We start from the raw sequence: 18169 nt of genomic DNA, 5'->3' as shown, positions 1-18169 counted from the left end.
CTTCTGACCTTCTCTGTACTTTTCCATCAACATTCTCAAAGCAAAAATGGCATCAGTGGTGCTCTTACGGGGCATGAAACCATACTGCTGCTCACAAATCTCCACCTCTTTCCTAAGCCTGGCTTCCACTACTCTTTCCCACAGCTTCATTGTGTGGCTCATCAACTTTATTCCTCTATAGTTGCTGCAGTTCTGCATGTCACCCTTGTTCTTAAAGATCGGAACCAGAACGCTTCTCCTCCATTCCTCAGGCATCTTCTCACTCTCTAAAATCCTATTGAACAACCTCGTTAGAAATTCCACTGCTGTCTCTCCTAAGCACTTCCATACCTCCACAGGTAGGTCATCAGGACCAACGGCCTTTCCGCTCTTCATCCTTTTCAGAGCCTTCCTAACCTCATCCTTTCCAATCTCTGCTACTTCCTGCTCCACAACAACCACATCTTCCTCCCTTCTTTCCCTGTCATTTTCCACGTTCATCAGCTCCTCAAAATACTCCTTCCATCTTTTCTGTACACTCTCCTGGGTTGTTAGCACCTTTCCGTCTCTGTCCTTAATCACCCTTATCTGTTGCACGTCCTTCCCATCTCTGTCTCTCTGTCTGGCTAGCCTGAACAAGTCCTTCTCTCCTTCCTTTGTGTCTAACCTGTCATAAAGCTCATCGTAAGCTTTCTGTTTGGCCTTTGCCACCTCTCTCTTCACTCTACGCTGCGCTTCCTTGTACTCCTGTCTACCTTCCTCAGTCCTTTCTACATCCCACTTCCTTTTAGCCAACCTCTTCCTCTGGACGCATTCCTGTACTTCCTCATTCCACCACCAAGTCTCTTTACCGTCTTTCCTCTTTCCAGATGACACACCTAGCACCTTCCTACCTGTTTCCCTGATAATTTCTGCTGTAGTTTCCCAGTCATCTGGAAGCTCATGCTGACCACCCAGGACCTGTCTCAACTTCTGCCTAAATTCCTCACAAGTTTCTTCATTCTGTAGCTTCCACCACTTGGTCTTCTTTTCTGTTTTCCCTCTCTTCTTCTTCCTGACCTCCAGAGTCATCTTACACACCACCATGCGGTGCTGTCTGGCTACACTCTCTCCTACCACCACTTTGCAGTCATTAACCTCTCTCAAATGACCTCGTCTACATAGGATGTAGTCCACCTGAGTACTCCTACCTCCACTTCTGTATGTCACTCTATGTTCCTCTCTCTTCTGGAAGTAAGTGTTGACTACAGCCATTTCCATCCTCTTCGCAAAGTCCACCACCATCTGTCCCTCCAGATTCCTTTCCTTCACACCAAACCTGCCCATCACCTCCTCATCACCTCTGTTGCCCTCACCAACATGCCCATTAAAGTCTGCTCCAATAACAACTCTCTCTCCTCTGGGAAAACTCTCTATGACCTCATCCAACACACTCCAGAATATCTCCTTCACTTCTAACTCACAGCCAACCTGTGGCGCATACCCACTGACTACATTCACCATCACCCCTTCAATTTCTAACTTTAGGCTCATCATCCTGTCTGAGACTCTTTTCACCTCTAGAACACTGTTTACAAACTCCCCCTTCAGAATCACTCCTACCCCGTTTCTCTTCCTATCAACACCATGATAGAACAGTTTGTATCCTCCTCCAATACTACGTGCCTTGCTGCCCTTCCACCTTGTCTCCTGCACACACAGTACATCTACCTTCCTTCTCTCCATCATGTCTGCAAGCTCTCTGCCTTTCCCTGTCATTGTGCCAACGTTAAGAGTCCCTATTCTCAAACCTATGTTCCTGCCTTTTCCCTTCTCTCTCTGGCCACGGGCCCTTCTGCCTCCCCTCTTTCTTCGACCAACAGTAGTCAAATTTCCACCGACACCCTGTAGGTTAACAGCATCGGTGGCGGTCGTTGTTAACCCGGGCCTCGACCGATCCGGTATGTCAAAAGTGTTGTGGATGATTCGCATGGTTATTTTGGCAATTTTTACGCCGGATGCCCTTCCTGACGCAACCCTCTCTATTTATCCGGGCTTGGGACCGGCACAGAGGCAACTGGCTTGCAACCCCTGTGGCTAGATTAAACAGGAACTCAAATAACCACTGGTTAAAACCGAGGTCTGCAAAAGAGCATCTCTGAACGCACAACACGTCCAACCTTGAGGCAGATGGACTACAACAGCAGAAGACCACACCAGGTGCCACTCCTGTCAGCTAAGAACAGGAAACTGAGGCTACAATTCATACAGGATCACCAAAACTGGACAATAGAAGACTGAAACAACGATGTCTGGTCTGATCAGTCTCTATTTCCACTGCAACATTCAGATGGTAGGGTCAGAATTTGGCATCAACAACATAAAAGCATAGATCCATCCTGCCTTGTATCAACGGTGGTGGTATATACTTTAAGTAAGAGTGATATTTTTTACTTTCTTGGCACACTTTGAGCCCCTTGATACCAACTGAGCATGGTTCCAGTGCCACAATCTACCTGAGTAATGTTGATGACTGTGTCTATCCCTTTATGAGCACAATGTACCATCTTCTCATGGCTACTTCAAGCAGGATAAGGCACCATGTCATAAAGCTGAATCAACTCAGAATGGTTTCTTGAATGTGATAATGAGTTCACTGGACTCAAATGGCCTCCACAGTCTCCAGATCTCAATCCAATAGATCACCTTTAAGATGTGGTGGAACGGGAGATTCTCATCATGGATGTCCAGCCAACAATTCTGCAGCAACTGTGTGATGCTATCATGTCAATATGGACCAAACTCTCTGAAGAATGTTGCCAGTACCTTGTTGAATCTATGCCACCAAGGATTAAGGCAGTTCTGAAGGCAAAAGTGGGTCCAACCCGGTACTAACAAGGTGTACCTAATAAAGTGGGTGTTGAGTGTATTACTGAGGATTAACTGATTAAAAAAAGCTCTTACCGTGGCGAGTTCATCAAACTTCCCAAAGAGTTCATTGAGCAGCTTGACCAGTTCCTGAGCAGTGCACTGAGAAGCCAAGCTGGTGAAGCCCACGATGTCTGCAAACAGGATGCTGTCAGGAAGCAAAGAAAGAGATTTTAATCTTAAGTGAATAGCTCATCTGTCATGACAGTTGATTTATCTTCTTTCTTTTTCCTGCAACTTCAAGCGCTGCATTTTTAAGAGGAAATTTAAAAAAGAAAAGAAAGCTACAAAAACTGACAGTTTCACCAACCAAACACCCGTAGATCGCACAGAGGCAGACTAACCACCTAATAGTGATCAAGAGCAAAGCGCCATTGAGTGTTGTAATCCAGTCCCTGATAAGGAAAAGTGTCTTTTAAAGCAGACGGTAAATCAATTACAGTTCTGAATTGGCTGAGCTGATGTAGTGGTTGAGGAAGGCTTTGGGAACCACTTAGCCCCTCATTCATTTGCTCACAGGCGGGCCAGATGGCAGCAAAACAAGGTGTTATGAATCTTATTGACGCAGTGAGAAAGCCTGACGTCTCACAGGAGAGGACTTCCGAGTCGCAGCAACATTTATTTTAATTACGAAAGTTGGCTGTCTGAGTTTTTAAGCACTTTTCCTACAGGATGTGCTGAGGCAGGTTTTCTTTTTTTCCCCTCTGAATCCTGTGTGGGAGGGTTTGCAACAGTTGCAATGTAAGTCATCTCGACTTTTGTCATTTTTTCACGGATTAAAGAAAATCTACATTTTTTAAATTCGATTATCTATCTATCCCTTACCGCGGTCCAACCAGGCACATCTGTCTGAGACAAGTTGTTAGTTTAATACCATCATAAAATTGATTCAAAATGGAAGGAATTGATTAAATCAATATTGGAAATTACCATTTGGATTGAGATACAAAAAAACAACCAAATGCATCACAGACGACACACGTGATGCAGCAAAAAATGATTTAGCCATCATTGCAGTCCAGTGTGTGGAAACACTTTGGATTTAGCAAAGACGTGACCATAGAATATTCTAATAAATTGTATTATTTTGATGTGAAAAAACAACAGCTGGCTGAATTATAGGAAACTAAAATGTGAATGGATTTGCCATTAATTCTAGTTTACGTGTTTGTTTGTACACATATTCAATTTACACTTTATCCTCTTAAGGAATCTGGAAAGGTTCACCTGTACCGTTCAGTACCCAAATATTCATCTATGAGTCACAACGGACGAATTTTTGGCCAAAGATGGATTTTAGGTCAGTGAATCGGATCATTCAAAATGAACAAATATTGACTACGAATCATATTGGCAACCACAACTTAGGAATTCTTAAAATGAATCATTACACCCATTTTTAGCATTGTTGAGTCTATATATATATATATATATAACCGGATGTGAGCTAAATGATTTAATTTTTTTCCCCTTTCCAAGTAAAACTTTTGTTTTTAGAAGCCGATCTTTGACTTATCACCTATCATTATTCACCATCCATACAGATGGAAACGGTATAATACTAGAGGTTTCTATCAGCTCCATCGATGACCTGATACGACCTTGATACACCATTGATACACAAATGACGTTGTTCGGATTTGTGACATAATAACTCGAACGCTCAAGAGAAACCGCCTCATTTCCACCTGTTACACTGTAGTTGGATGTAGTTTGGGTTAACCCGTCTGTTACCGGTACAGGAGGGTAAGGATAGGTCCAGTGTAATGTTGCTTTGACTGTCAAAGGCCGATAGGTTAGGTGTTGATGATGTTCAAGTGTAGAAGTGAAGTGAGGAGAAGAGGTTTATTAGAGTTACTCTATGAAGGAGTCCAGTACTTCATGTAACATTAACAGCACTTCTGCTGAGAGAGATTCTCACCGCTTTGTCTGTCTCGTTTTTCACGAATCGCTGTTCCCCAGACGTTTTCCCCCAGCAATCCGGCTCCCACTCATCTCTGGGGGAGCTGTTGCAAATCCACGCATGAACACAAAGCTAATAAAAGGAAAAGAAATCTGTTGTATGCTGCCACGTAAAGGTGTGACCGTCCTCCAATCTGCCCCTCCTCTCTTTGATGTGGCCCCCAGAACGTTTGATCGCATGTGTAGTTACCCCCACCACCACCACCACCAAACCGCAGCACAGCACCATTCAGAGCAGAGCTCTTCTGTCAAGCAGCAGTCGTGATCCCAGCTTTGCATACATCAGAATCCTCTGCGACCGAGCTGTGCTGCCAAAAAAAAAAGCAAAGGGAGGGCTCCCATCATGCAACATGCGCTGCAACAGCAAAAGAAAAGCAGCCTGTTGCTCAAAATTTACCATCATTTTACATCAGATCAGACTGTTAGCTTAGCCTTATGAGGCCCAGCTTTGCTTTTGACAGCTTTAATCAGCAAAAATGTTTATCCTATCAGGAAGCAAATAGACTGTGAGCTAAAGAAGACTTCACAAAAGGACTCGGCGGCATGTTTTGTGTCATTTGATGTTTCTCATGTCTACAAATCTGGATTTATTCAGTGAAGATTCCACTATTTTACTTTTTTGTCCTTTTGCAGTTCCTGTAAGTACAAATAAACTCAAGCTAGTTTTCGCATTATGATATCTCATGAACTCATAGCCCCACATGGATCTCTGACTGCAGTGTCAGTTTCTCACAACTGAAATCAAAGACGATTTCCTAAATCTAAGTCCTTTGATGCATTCTTGAACTAAGAAAGGAAGAGAAATTACGTGTGTATAAAATAATAAATAGCTTTAGTTCTTTAGTGAACTTTTAACTTCGAACTGAGGCAAAGAATAAAGGAGTTTTCGTCAACGCAGAGGACAAGAAACTCAGGAATCAAGTTGATTTTTACTCTGACGTATAGTTTATAGTAGGAAAACACACCAAAAAAAAAATGAATAAAGTGCTTTAGAGCACAGCCATATTTTGCGTTCTGTACATATTTTGGGGAAAAAAACAAAAACAAGAAACAGCTAAGGTGGAAATCATCTTTCACTGACTTTCAGATGAATTTACACCATGTAGTTAACAGCTCACTTAGAGTTCTTTTTAATTTCATTTACATGTTAAGATGTTAAATCTACACAAGAAATGTCAGACAGAATATGTCAGGACTCTGCCCTGATAAATTTTCTAACATGTTCTTGATAATCCTAATATTTTTCCATGATACTTTTCTCTGTGCAAGTTTTTCAAGTTATAAACTGACCAATCAGATGCCTCACTAAAAGTATGTTGTCTCACGTCAAACGTTCGAAACATTGAATTGAGTGATTCTGCCAAGCCCGCTGTCAAGTGGTAGGGGGTGTGGCCTTCCAACAAGCTCACACCTGATCAGTAAGAGTGGTTGCCATAGAAAAGACAACTCAAACCGACTCGGACCATTCACTTCTTAGTGTTGATGCCTGGCTCCAACATGGCAAAGTCATTTCACAGGAGGACGTTGTTGTTTTCTGTGGGGGGTGTCATAATTGGTCATTTTTACATTATAGTAAGTGTTAATGGTAGTTATCAATTGATTTCGTTTTGAAACAACGTTATAATATTAAGGTTGATTTGATTGACAGCTTTCCTCAGACAGATCAATCTGGTTGGATCATAGGAACATAAATCGATTCATCAATTAAGTCAATCAATGGTTAGTTAATTTGCAAGTTGCTTGGTTTTAAGGTTGTTCTACTTTTTTTTCTGGTTGCTTGAAAACCTTCACAATGAAGGAAACTCTCATTTTGGTTGCCAAACAAAAGCAGAAATATCTCTCTGACACATGAGCTCCTTCATCTCCTGTGGAGGAAACATCTGGCTCAGTTTGCCTCTAAATTGACTCGCTGTTCTCCTGCTGGCGGCTGTTGAGCTCGAATAGATAGACCAGTTTTGAGATCGACGCCAAACATCAACTTCCTAAAAAGGTTTGAGGTTCAACCTGCAGGAGGTAGAAGCTCCAACCGGTTTTTTGTGCTTTAGTTGCATTTGTGCTAACAACCCATTTTCCTGATGTCACAGCTGGATCAGAGCAGCACACCCCTGCAGTTGTCATGGTGCCGCCTCCATACCTGACATTGTCATGACGCTGGATGTAGATCTTGTGAAAGATCCTCTCGGGCGGCTTCAGAAAGTCCTCCTTCATCTCCATGGCAACATTTCTGGGGAGCAGGCTCATTAGCAGACGCTCCTGGGGAGGGAGGGGGGGGTCACGACAGAAGAAAATCAGACGCTGGTAAAACTTCAAACTTGGCTGGATAAAACCATGTAAAGAGAAGGGCTGCTCCCTCGCTGGAAACACGCAGACATATTTTCAGATCAGCTGGTAAAACCTTCAGCGCTCACGCTGACTCTGCACTGAGAGGATTTGTGTGTTTTGTTCTTTTTTGGTGTTCAGTACTTAAAAAAAAGTGTATTTGGCTTTCAAAACTTTTGATGGACATTTCTCCCAGATTTCCATCATTCTTTATCATTGTATTGAAGGTCTCTAGCAGCAAACGAGCATCAAAAAACAAGAATTACATCAGCTGCATTTATAGTTTGAAAAGACAAATGTTTGACTTTGAATATACAATATATTGCCTTTTCTTGTAAGTGTTGTGTTCTAATGAGTGTTCTAATATTGAAGCTAAACAAGATGCTGTTAACAACAAAACACCAAACTAAAAGGACCACAAAAGCCAAAAACCTGGATCCATCTGACTTTTGATCCAAATAGGGAAAGAAGCCTTGGCCACGTGACCTTTAGTAAGGGAGATGGCATATTTTAACCCTTGTGCTAGCTTTTGGGGGTGCCCCACCCTTACTTTGACGTGTTCTCCCTACCATGACAAAGGTGGATAAAGGTGGAGAGGATTTCATGTAATCCATGGACACCAGTGAAGATCATAAATCTACATGCTACTGTTTACCAGTGCATGTCTTTTATGCTATGTTCACACTTGGTATATGAGGCCTGTTCTTGAACGCTACTCAGTACCGGAGCATGTCCACCACCTACAGTTGGAAGAGGCTTGGTGTGAAATGTGGAGGCGGTGCAAGTCTTGTGAGTCTTGCTCCAGGCTTTTTCTTTCACAGCTCTATTCTGATATATAAAACACTTGGTCTCATATAAACACAAACCAAACACAAACCTCAATTACAAAACTCTCCTTCACGATCAGTTTTCAAACAATTGGCACTTCCGTGAATTCAAGGGGAAGCCATCCATACGTCACTACCAAATTTTGAGTCCCTGATTGGTCAAAGTTCAACTTAGTGTAACGTTTAACGTGCGTTCATAGGCTACTCATATTGTTCCTACAGCCAGTCGTAGAAACTTGCATAGCTGGGAACCCTGGGAGTTTTGAACACAGAACCCCGATATGTGCATTTATGTGTGTTTACATAGACTTTTGATTAAAAGTGGTGGCTTGAACATGCACTACCGAGGGATTTGTAAACATAGCTTTTTAATAAAACTGAATGTGCCTAAACTGTTTTAGTACACAGACACAATTACAGATGCTGACATTCAGGGTCATCGTCCGCTTATCCTCCATATTCTTTATAAATGTCACACCATGAAAAAAAAAAGCCTCTCCAAATCTTTTGTTAACATGATGCATTTTTAAAACCAAAAATTATCCTGACAAACACAAGTTTCCTTTGAATCTGAACGCTTTGCTTGTCCGTTCAATTGAAGTAAAACTTTTTAAAAGTTGTAAATTTTGGAAATAATTTTGGATGCTTATTTCCCCTTTTGTTGAGTAGCTATGTCTGTATGGTTTACAACAGAAAGTATGGAGAAAATACAAAATAAGCATTCAGCTGAAACAACAGAGGAACTCAGAATTATAAATAGCAAGTTCATCTTTAAGGCTTTTGATGCTCACATAAGTCGCTGACACCAAAAGAGCCTGAAGAAAGCATTGATGTGAGATATTTTTATCAGCCTAAAACTCAAACTCCAGACTGGATAAAAAGCCCGACTGCAGGTGTTCAGCGCAGAGAAGCTTTTTTTGTTTCCGAATGGTCTCGAATCAAGTGTTCTCGAAATTCCTGCAGGATGTCAAATGGTTTGAATGCTGGGTGAATCATCAGGCGGCTGCGCTGAGCGGGCTGCTGAGAGGCAGGGGTTGCCCCCCCCCCCCCCCCCCCCCCCATCATCATCATCGTCATCATCATCATCGTCGTTGAATGCTTCCATTCACACAGCTGCTGCTCACCTCAGCCAAGCGGGGCTGTGTGTGAACGTCTGTCAGTCCCCTTCTAGCCACGGGGTGAATGTCGGCCGTTTGAATAGAGCGACGGGTTAACCTGCCTAATTAATCCCTTCAAATTCCATTCATTAGTGAAGAGCACTTCTCTGATAAATTGTGGCTTAATTTTGATAGATTTTCTGGGAAATCGCTACTAAAAGTCACCAAATGATGATGTTAACGTGTTAAGTCAGCCCTAAATTTAAGAGAATCTGACTGCCATTTTCTGTGGAAAAACATTACTATAGGCAAATATTTTAAATTTTTGTGTGCAACTGAAATATCCGCAGGGTGAAATTTAATCCCAAGTGTTACCTAATTACCTTATGCTCATTTCAGATAGCCTGAACGCTTGAACCAGACAAACGGTTTAGCACCAGTTAGAAATTTTTCAAATCTAAGATCCAAACGTGAAATGACATGAGCTCGTTAGCAGACTTTTATGCCAATGCTATTATGCATGCAGCCATGCAAAAAATGATGTAAATAATGCATGCATGAATGAATTAAAAAGGCCTCCAAACAAAATGAGTTGTCAGTCAAGAAGCTTCAGAACACAAAATTAATTAAAAGTGTTAACAAATCGGAGTAATTGATCGAATCAGGTCAGCTCTTCCTATTGATCTGCAACAGTTCTCACACCATACTTTGGTAAATAGTTGCACACTGGGTAAAACCTTATTAAAATATATAGACAAATATATTGACATTCTTGCCAATAAAATACTGAATCCGTTTATACTTTCACTATCTATCTATTTTTTAAAAGCTGCTGGAGAAACCCGACTTTGAGATCTTCCTATTTTTTTTTTAGAAAAATAATGTACTGTTTTCTGGTTATGATTACAATGCACATTCTTGAATGTGCATTCAGTCAATGGTGTTCACAACGCACAAGCAGAGAGAGGCGTCTTTATCCTTTACTTCTCTTCACTGGCACAGGTCCACCATCTACAGCTTGAAGAGGTTTGGTGCGGAATGTTGAAGCAATAAAAGTCTAGAAAATCTTGCTTCAGGCTTATTCTTCGCAGCTCTGTTCCGAAATATGAACGACTTGGTGTCGTAAAAATCCATCGAGGCAAAAATCTCAAATATTTCATTTCTTCTTCATGAACAATTTTCAAATGGGTGCCACTTCTGTGAATTAAAAGGGACGTCGCTCAAACATCACTACCAAACCTGAGCTCCTGATAGGTCAAAGTTTGACCTTCATTTAACATTGAATCAACTTTTACTGATTCACTCAGGTGATTTAGCAGTGTTTACGCCAGATGGTTTTCCTGACACGACCTTGTATTTTATCCCAGCTGGGGACTGGCACAGGGGGACACAGACTTGGGCTCCTTTGTGGCTCCATAGTTAGGCTGTAGCACAAAGAGTCTTGCACAAGGACCTACTTGAGATGAAGCTCACCGCTTATCCTGGGAAACGAACCCTTATTTCCCATGCGCCAGTCCAACACACAGCCAACAGAGCCATCCAGCCGCTAAATAATAAACAATTTTAAAAATCTCAACAGTCTTCCCCTCATTTATGGCATGGGTTATGTTTTAAAATTAATTTACAATGGGAGAAATCAACAAAGTAAAATTGCAGATATTTTAAGGCTGTGAAACTCCTCAATACACACTTTATAAGCTTTATACAGACAGACATAAACATTTTCCCACTTTTCTCTCTTGTTTAAACTCTCCTAGATTTAGAAATAATTCCAGGATTATAGAGTGAAAACAAAGATCTCATCGTGACTGAAGATTTATGTAGATTTGGCAAGATGACCGCATTCTGTAAAGGAGACGCAGCATGGAGGAGACTGATTGGCAAGGTCAACAACCAATCAGGAGGCAGACCAGCGTGCACTGTTGGAAAAAAAACAATTGCACTAAAAAAAATCAATGACATCGTCGACACAGTTAAGGCCCATAAGTTAGCATGAAAATGCTATATCATCTTTATATCAGCAAAAATTTTCTTTGCTATACAAGAATAAACATCGACTACATTAGCCTTGGACCTCGGATCTGTAAGACCTGCGTTAATAAAAACATTCAGCTACTGGACTCTAGTCACACACTGAACCTACTCAATTCACCTCATTGTTCTAAATCAACCACATTACAACATACTTCTTCTGCTGGAAAAGTGTTAGCATCAGCAATGAAGCTCGGCTACATTAGTAAACTATCAAGTAACATCGTCTTTTTTTGCCCCACAATGTTTTATCCCTTATATTTGTTTCACTGATGTTTCATCAGCAAGAGTGACCGAGTAACTTGACATTGGTCAAGAACGAGTTGGATGTGGTGGAAAGTTTTTTTTTTTTTAAAAAAACTTTCTTCAGATTCAGATCATGAAAAAAACAAGAAAATGTAGATTGTTCTTTTTTTACTCTGTAGCCCGGTACCAACTGGTACCAGTCCTGTTATAAATCCACTTTAAAAATAAGTGCAACGGATTGAAGATTCTGGGATTCTGATTTTCCTAGTTCACAGTAAACACATGTTTTTGCTAAGTGGTATCTAGTAAAAGATGAACACTGAAAAAAATCGGATGAAGAAGTCATAAAAGTCCCAGACATTCAGACTTTGGGCTCATTTGGCCTCCTGTCAGTACGGAAAGCCAAACAGATGACGTATTCTGCTTTCACAGGAAAGAAAAAAGGAAGCTCTTCCAGCCTAGTCTGGATTTTGTTGAAGAATCAATTGCACCTTCTGGATTCATCTTCAAGCTAAAACCTAGGACAAACACCCGAGGGATGACAGACATCTAAGCCTCCAACGGGCGTCTCAGTCGTGTGTTCACAGATGCATCAGGCCAGCTTGCTGCCTGTTGATGGATAACAATCAGGGAGTCAGTGTGTGCGTGTTTTATGCTCAGATAAACTGTGACCTTTCCCGGAGTAGAGAGGCCATGAAAGCAATCTGCTCTTATAATTACCTGTCAGAAGGGAGCCTGTTACTGGCGGGGAAAACACAGCATATCATGGCCTAATCTGCAAAGCACAGGTGCTAAGTGTGCGTGTTAGGAAAGAGTGGAGGCAAAAAAACTATATATCCTGCGTGGATGTGTATTAAACACGGGGGATATTTAATTTTTTGTTAAACATGTGTGGGTTAAAGTTGCCGGATTGTCGCTCGGATAAATTGCTGCATGTGAGTGAAGGGAGGGAGGAATTTGAGGCGCTGCCGCGTGCTCCATGGTAATTGTTCTTTCCTTAAATAGCTGCTGTCATAGTTACTGCGCACCCGTGGGCAGGTTGTTGGAAATCATTGGCACCTGAAACGCCCATGATATAAAAAAATAAAAAAAAACACACACACACAAAAAGAAAAAAAACTTCCAAAGTTTTCAAGTGGCGCTTTAAGGACTAAAGCACAGCATGTACCTGCTTCTCATTCTCATCCTCCAGCCTCAGCCGCTCCTGGATGCAGTTGCGGGCCTGCAGGAAGACCTTCCTCTGGGTGCGCTCGGTGAGGATCCTCACGAACACCCCTGACAGGTTGACGCTGGTGAAGAGGACAGCGTTGGCCACGAGCTGCAATAAGAGCAGGCAGTGCTGTGTAGCTGGAACAAAAAGGTCCTTATAGCCTGTTTGTCCATGTAATTGGAGACCCAAAGCTGCAGTAAGCGTGTGGTTATTGATCAGCAGATTCCTGATGTATGATTCTGCTACAATTAGATGTAGTATGTGCATCCTTCTGCTGTGCAAGAAAATACAAGCCTCGCTGCTATTGATTTGACCAAAATAGATTGGAAAGGGACTATAAATAGGAACTTTTTAAACAAATGTTTCATCTAAAAAGCTATTTAAGGTGAGAAACATTAAAGTGAAACTTCCAATCCCGTGCAGAAGTGTTAAAAGTATCTGTTTTCTGAAGTTTTTATCTGTCAGAAAGAAGTTTCAGCACCAGCGGCTGGACAGCTCCCCAGCCTCAGATCTGCGTCTCCCAGCATCAGCATCCCGCCGCTCAGCCTCTTCCTCCAGCTCCAAAGCCCAGCTTGTGGAGTGAAACTTCCCAGCCCCGCAGGCCACTCACCGGTCTCCACATCCGCTGCTTCCTCCCCGTGAACGACGTGGCGAAGACAACGAAGTGAGACGCTGCCAGCATGATGCCGAACAGCACGGCCAGCAGCGTCCGCACGGGCAGCAGCACGTACGCCACCAGCGTGACCAGCATGAGCTGCCACACGCCTTGCTCAGGGGCAGTGGCGTGCGCCGGCTCCGACGTGCCGAGCGCGAGCGGGAACGGGCAGCAGAGCAGCGAAAAAGTGAAGCTGAAGAGCAGCGCCAGCTTGGCGATTTGCTGCAGCTGCGTCACCTGCAGGTACTTGACGTTGGTGACGATGAAGAGGGAAAGGAAGACCACGCAGTGCACCGGGTTGGAGCCCTTGGAGAGGGTGAGACGCGGGCTGGAGAGCAGCTCCATCAGGGTCATCGACGACGCAGCCACGATGAGGACTGCCAGCGCTTTGAGGGTGGAGGTCTGCTCCAGCTTCAGGTTGTAGCTCTGGAAGAGAGCCTCCAGTTCGTGGCTGTTGAACTCGTCCTCGCAGGCGATGGCGTCCAGAGGGGCAGGGGCCGGGCAGTGACCCGTCCTGCGCCGCTTCTGAACTCTTGCGAATGGCATCTCCTCCATGTTCCGGCCATTCATAAAGCGGGGTGGGGGGCTGGGGGAAAAGGGGGTTGAGGAGGGTGGCGCAGGAGCCTTCAACTTCCAAGCATCTGTCCTCCTGCTGGGAATCGAGCAGGCATCCTCCTTGAGGGTCAGAGGGAAGTGGGTGTCCGTGGGCGCTCCGCGCGCCTCATCTATCCACAGGTTGATGCGTCGTCAGAAAAGTAGCCCGACCACTTTTCGCGCGCGCCTCCCCTTTCTCTCGTCCCTCTTCTTCTCTCTCACCCCTTCTTTCGTGCTCGCGGACCACCTGCCTTGCTTTCAGAAAGTGGGGAGGAAGGGGGGGTCACCTGTAGTCCTGCGCCTCCCCACGAGGCTCAACAAACAACCCTCCGTCACTCGGAACCCATGCTTCTCCTCCAAAGAAAGGGGGGGAAGCCTGTGCGTCCGTGCGTCTTGGCTGCTTGCTTTCACGTGCTTTAGTGATAAGTCAGTGGTTGGATGAAGCAAAGCAGCGCTGGTGATTTCCCCTTCCAGCGTCTGCAGGCAGAGCTGATGTAGTTCACGACTAAAAATAGATCAGCTGCACCGGTGGATGCGCCGATCCAGCAGGAATTTGGTCTTTCCCTTCCTGCTTTTAACCCCCCCCCCCCCCCCCCCCCCGCGCGGTGAGAAATGACCACTTTGTGCAGAAGAGAACAATTGAAGGGTCAGATTTGATGTCAGAGCGAGCAGAAAGAACGTGTGAAAGCAGCCCAAAGAACCTGATGCATCATGGAAAAGGAAGGAATGAAGGCACGCAATGAGGAAATTAGCATATTAGAGATGGTTTGCATTTTTGCATAGTTACCATCACGTTGTCATAAACATATTTCCATACAATGTATACGTATACGTTATTTAATCATGATTAAATAAATGAAATAAAATGTGTTTAGACACACTTATATATTTACAGATCCTTTCCAAAAAATTAAAGTAAACCTCACAAAAAAGCATTTCAAAAAATTAGAATTGTGGAGAAATCTGCCCACATTTTTCCAGGAAAATAATGAATGTACGTAACTGAGTTAAACCAACTAATCATTTACTAAACTCAAAGCACCTGCACAGGTTCCCCATTTTTGTCAGATCGGTTGGATATGGGGAAGACTTCAAACTTGACACCCAGCCAGAAGACCATCATTGATCCCCTTCATAGTCTGGGTAAGCCACAAACGTTCCTAGCTAAGGAGGCTGCTGCTCACAGACCGCTGTGTCCAAGCAGATCGACGGAAAGTCTAATGGAAGGAAAAACTGTGGCAGGAGAAGATGCACCAACAAAAGAGACGAACAGCGAATTATCACAAGAACCTGCAGACATCCAGAAAGAGTGGAATGAAGAAGAGGAACAGCTTCAAGAACCACCACATTGAGATGCATTTAAGATATGTGTTCGGGTTCTTCGGGTCAAGGCATTTGGGCCAACAGAACAAATGTCTCAACTGAGTCAAGAAAAAGGACCGGACTGTTGGTCTCTGGTCCAAGATCCTGTTTTCTGATGCCTTTTTTATTTGGGAATCAACGTCCAAGGGTTTGGAGGAAGACTGTGAAGAGCAGAACCCGTGCTGCATTAGGTCCAGCGTGAAATTAAAAGTCAGTTATGATTTGCGCTGCAATGTCCAGTGCTGGTGAAATCCTGTTTTTGTGGGTTTAATGAACTGAAACCCCAATTTATGCACAAAAAAACAAAGAAATAGTTGAAATAAATAAAACTGTGGGCACTGAATTCATATTCTATGAAAGTTTCCATTTTAAATGGAATTATGGAAATTAATACACTTTCCCATGATATTCTAAATTTTTAGAGAACATCTGAATGAATACTTTCTTATAGCTGGTTAAATATTAGACTGTATGTTTCAGTTGTGATGTCACTCGACTCTGTGACCACTGTCCATGCACTGCAAACAAGAAGTGTAAATATATAGCAGAACTCAGGAAATTAAATTGGGGATGTGGAGAGATGACATCATGGAGCCTACAGTACACGCTGATGGTGGTGCAGGGACAGACCAAAGCATTGTTCCAGGTGGAGAATGGGGTAAAGGAGGGCAGGCTTATCATCAAGAATGCAGAGAGAGACAACCATCCATGAATTTAAAGGCAAAAATGTAATTGTGATTGGCTGAGAAAAAAGGCAGACAAACTATCTACTGGTTCAAAGTGAAGAGCTAATCGATACTGGCGTGTAGAGTGATGTAACAACCCAACATACCTAGCAGTGTGGTTGATCTTACTTGTTGAAATTGCACAAAAGTTTTACTTAAATATACATCCAAAAAAGTGAACACCTTTTGTGTTAAAACATTATGCCAAACAGAATCTCAACTAGTTTATGCTGATGATACTGTAATATATGTTACTGTAATGTTTTTATTTGATCAATTCTGACTGCAGCTTTTAATCATAAATGTCCTTAAGTGAAAATCTTGACTTTATTTTCAACAATTCCCAACTTGAATTCTAAATATTTAGTAAAATTAGCTGAATCTGACATTTGTTCTGATTAAAATTAAAGCAGTGTTGTATGGCCTGCAGGCGCTACCAGACCCTCCCTGCCCCCCTTTCAACTTACCCTCAGAGGCTGCCACACACCCCTCCCTCTCCCTTTCTGCCCCTGCCAGCCTGGATAGATCTGCATGTGACTAATTCCTTAAAAATAATAATAATAAAGAATTCTTTATTTCTGTTGGTTTTATCTCCATAGCAACCATTTTATGATTTTTTTTTTTGGGTCGTCTGAGGGTGACGGAACAGGTCGAAGGGATTTTTAGAAGAATTACTTAAAGTAAAATTTGGGTTTCTGTGACAACAAAGGTTTTTTTTTTTTTTTTTCACAGCTCTATTCCGATATATGAAAGACTTGGTGTTATAGAATTCCAGCCAGGCACAAACCGCAATCATTAATTCTCCTTCATGATCAATTTTCTAATGGTTGTTAGTTCTGTGAACTAAAAAACATGCCATGCGTCACCAAATCAAAGTCCCTGATTGGTCAAAGTTCAACCTGGTTTAACTTTCAGTGTGTGTTTAATGTCTGCCCGTTTGTCATAGAAACTTGCGCAGTGTTACGTCCCTGGGGAGGGCGCAACAGTACAACCATGAAATAAGACAAGTAGTCAAGGATGATGTATATAAATATGGTTTATAATATTCAAAGACTCAGGCTGCTGCAAACAATTACCTGTGGGGGAGGAAGTGACGTTTGGGTTGTGCCAAATAAATAAACTCAATATAACAAAACCAGGCCTAACTCTGCAACTAAACCCATAAATCAAAAGAACAACAAAAGACTACCTAACTAGTCTAAATACAAACATACAAAACATTACAAGAAATGGCACCAACCCCTTACCTGGTGTGTCTAACAAAGTTCAGCCTGCGTGTGAAAATGTATGGGGCCCCAAACTTGCCTGATCACAACCTCCCACCACGTACCTGAGGAAAACAGCTTAGTCAGAAGCATGCAGCCAAAAGAGAGTCAGGATCGCAGTGAGTGTCAGCCAGAGACAGTTCACCAGACTCTGCCAGGCTCAGCTCCCAGGTGTGCTTTAATAGGCTCCGGCTTCCTGGTAGAGGAGCACCACATGACCAGCAGGCGGCCAGTCACAGCTGATGAAGCTGCAGTCCCAGGTGAACATCATCAGGAAATTAACTGAAGTGAAAATCAACAGGATGAGGGCAAAGCAGAGGGCTGTGCCCGTAACACTCCCACCCTTACAAGTCCAGACCACGCACGAAGAAAAACACTCGCCTACACAGAGTATGATTGTGGTGCATCTCGAGGTTGTAGTCCTGTACGAACAGCGCCCAACGCATAAGGTGCTGGTTGTGGTTGGACATCCGCCTAAGAAATACCAGGGGACTTGAAGCAGAAGATTACTCAAAACCACAAACTGGTGTCCAAAGATGTGCAAATGACAAATTCACACAAATGAGCAAAATGACTCAAGCAAAGTGTCAGCACAAGGCACAAAGAAAAGCACCCCGAAACAAAGTGCTAACACGAGCCACAAATGCGCATTCCAGTGCCCAAAAACCCAGGACAGATGACAGAGACAACACAGGCTGTACAAAGACAGACCTACAACTAAGTATTGCCAAAAAAAAAAAAAAAAAACCTGCCACTGGTCAAGCGGGATAAATCCCAGACTCCTTCAGGACTGTGCATTGTAAGCTGTCAGAAAGAGAGGATACAACCTCCTGAGCTTTCCCCCACCAGCTTACATTGGAGCAATATGGACCACATGTCCTCTGGCCAGTCAAGAGCTATTGCCACACGTTCAAAAGCTTTAAAGTAGGAATCCACCTCAGACTCACGAAACGTAGGCACCATCGCTATGTTTCTGCTTACATCAAACCC

At 43.1% G+C, this 18169-nt stretch overlaps 1 protein-coding gene and 1 long non-coding RNA gene across 2 annotated transcripts in view; both read right to left on the bottom strand.

The window, feature by feature from the left end:
* The window catches only part of LOC101165720 (adenylate cyclase type 1), a 53416-nt gene extending 39082 nt beyond the window's left edge, over positions 1-14334 (bottom strand). The window contains exons 1-4 of the mRNA XM_011474265.4: positions 13189-14334; positions 12537-12686; positions 6983-7101; positions 2923-3034 (exon numbers count right to left, since the gene is read on the bottom strand). Coding sequence (XP_011472567.1) covers positions 2923-3034; positions 6983-7101; positions 12537-12686; positions 13189-13803 — 996 coding nt within the window. The 5' untranslated portion in view covers positions 13804-14334. The remainder of the gene's footprint in view (positions 1-2922; positions 3035-6982; positions 7102-12536; positions 12687-13188) is intronic.
* A 2598-nt stretch (positions 14335-16932) lies between these two features.
* Positions 16933-17699, bottom strand: LOC105353969 (uncharacterized). The gene is made up of 2 exons (XR_013655601.1): positions 17561-17699; positions 16933-17461 (listed from the first exon to the last, which is right to left on the bottom strand). It is a non-coding gene; the product is annotated as an uncharacterized LOC105353969 (long non-coding RNA).
* Positions 17700-18169: the final 470 nt, after the last annotated feature.

This window comes from Oryzias latipes, chromosome 4, assembly GCF_053564925.1.
Source record: "Oryzias latipes strain Hd-rR chromosome 4, Olatipes_Hd-rR_3.1".
In the NCBI taxonomy this organism is placed as follows: domain Eukaryota; kingdom Metazoa; phylum Chordata; class Actinopteri; order Beloniformes; family Adrianichthyidae; genus Oryzias; species Oryzias latipes.
This window is presented reverse-complemented; position numbering and strand designations above follow the sequence as displayed.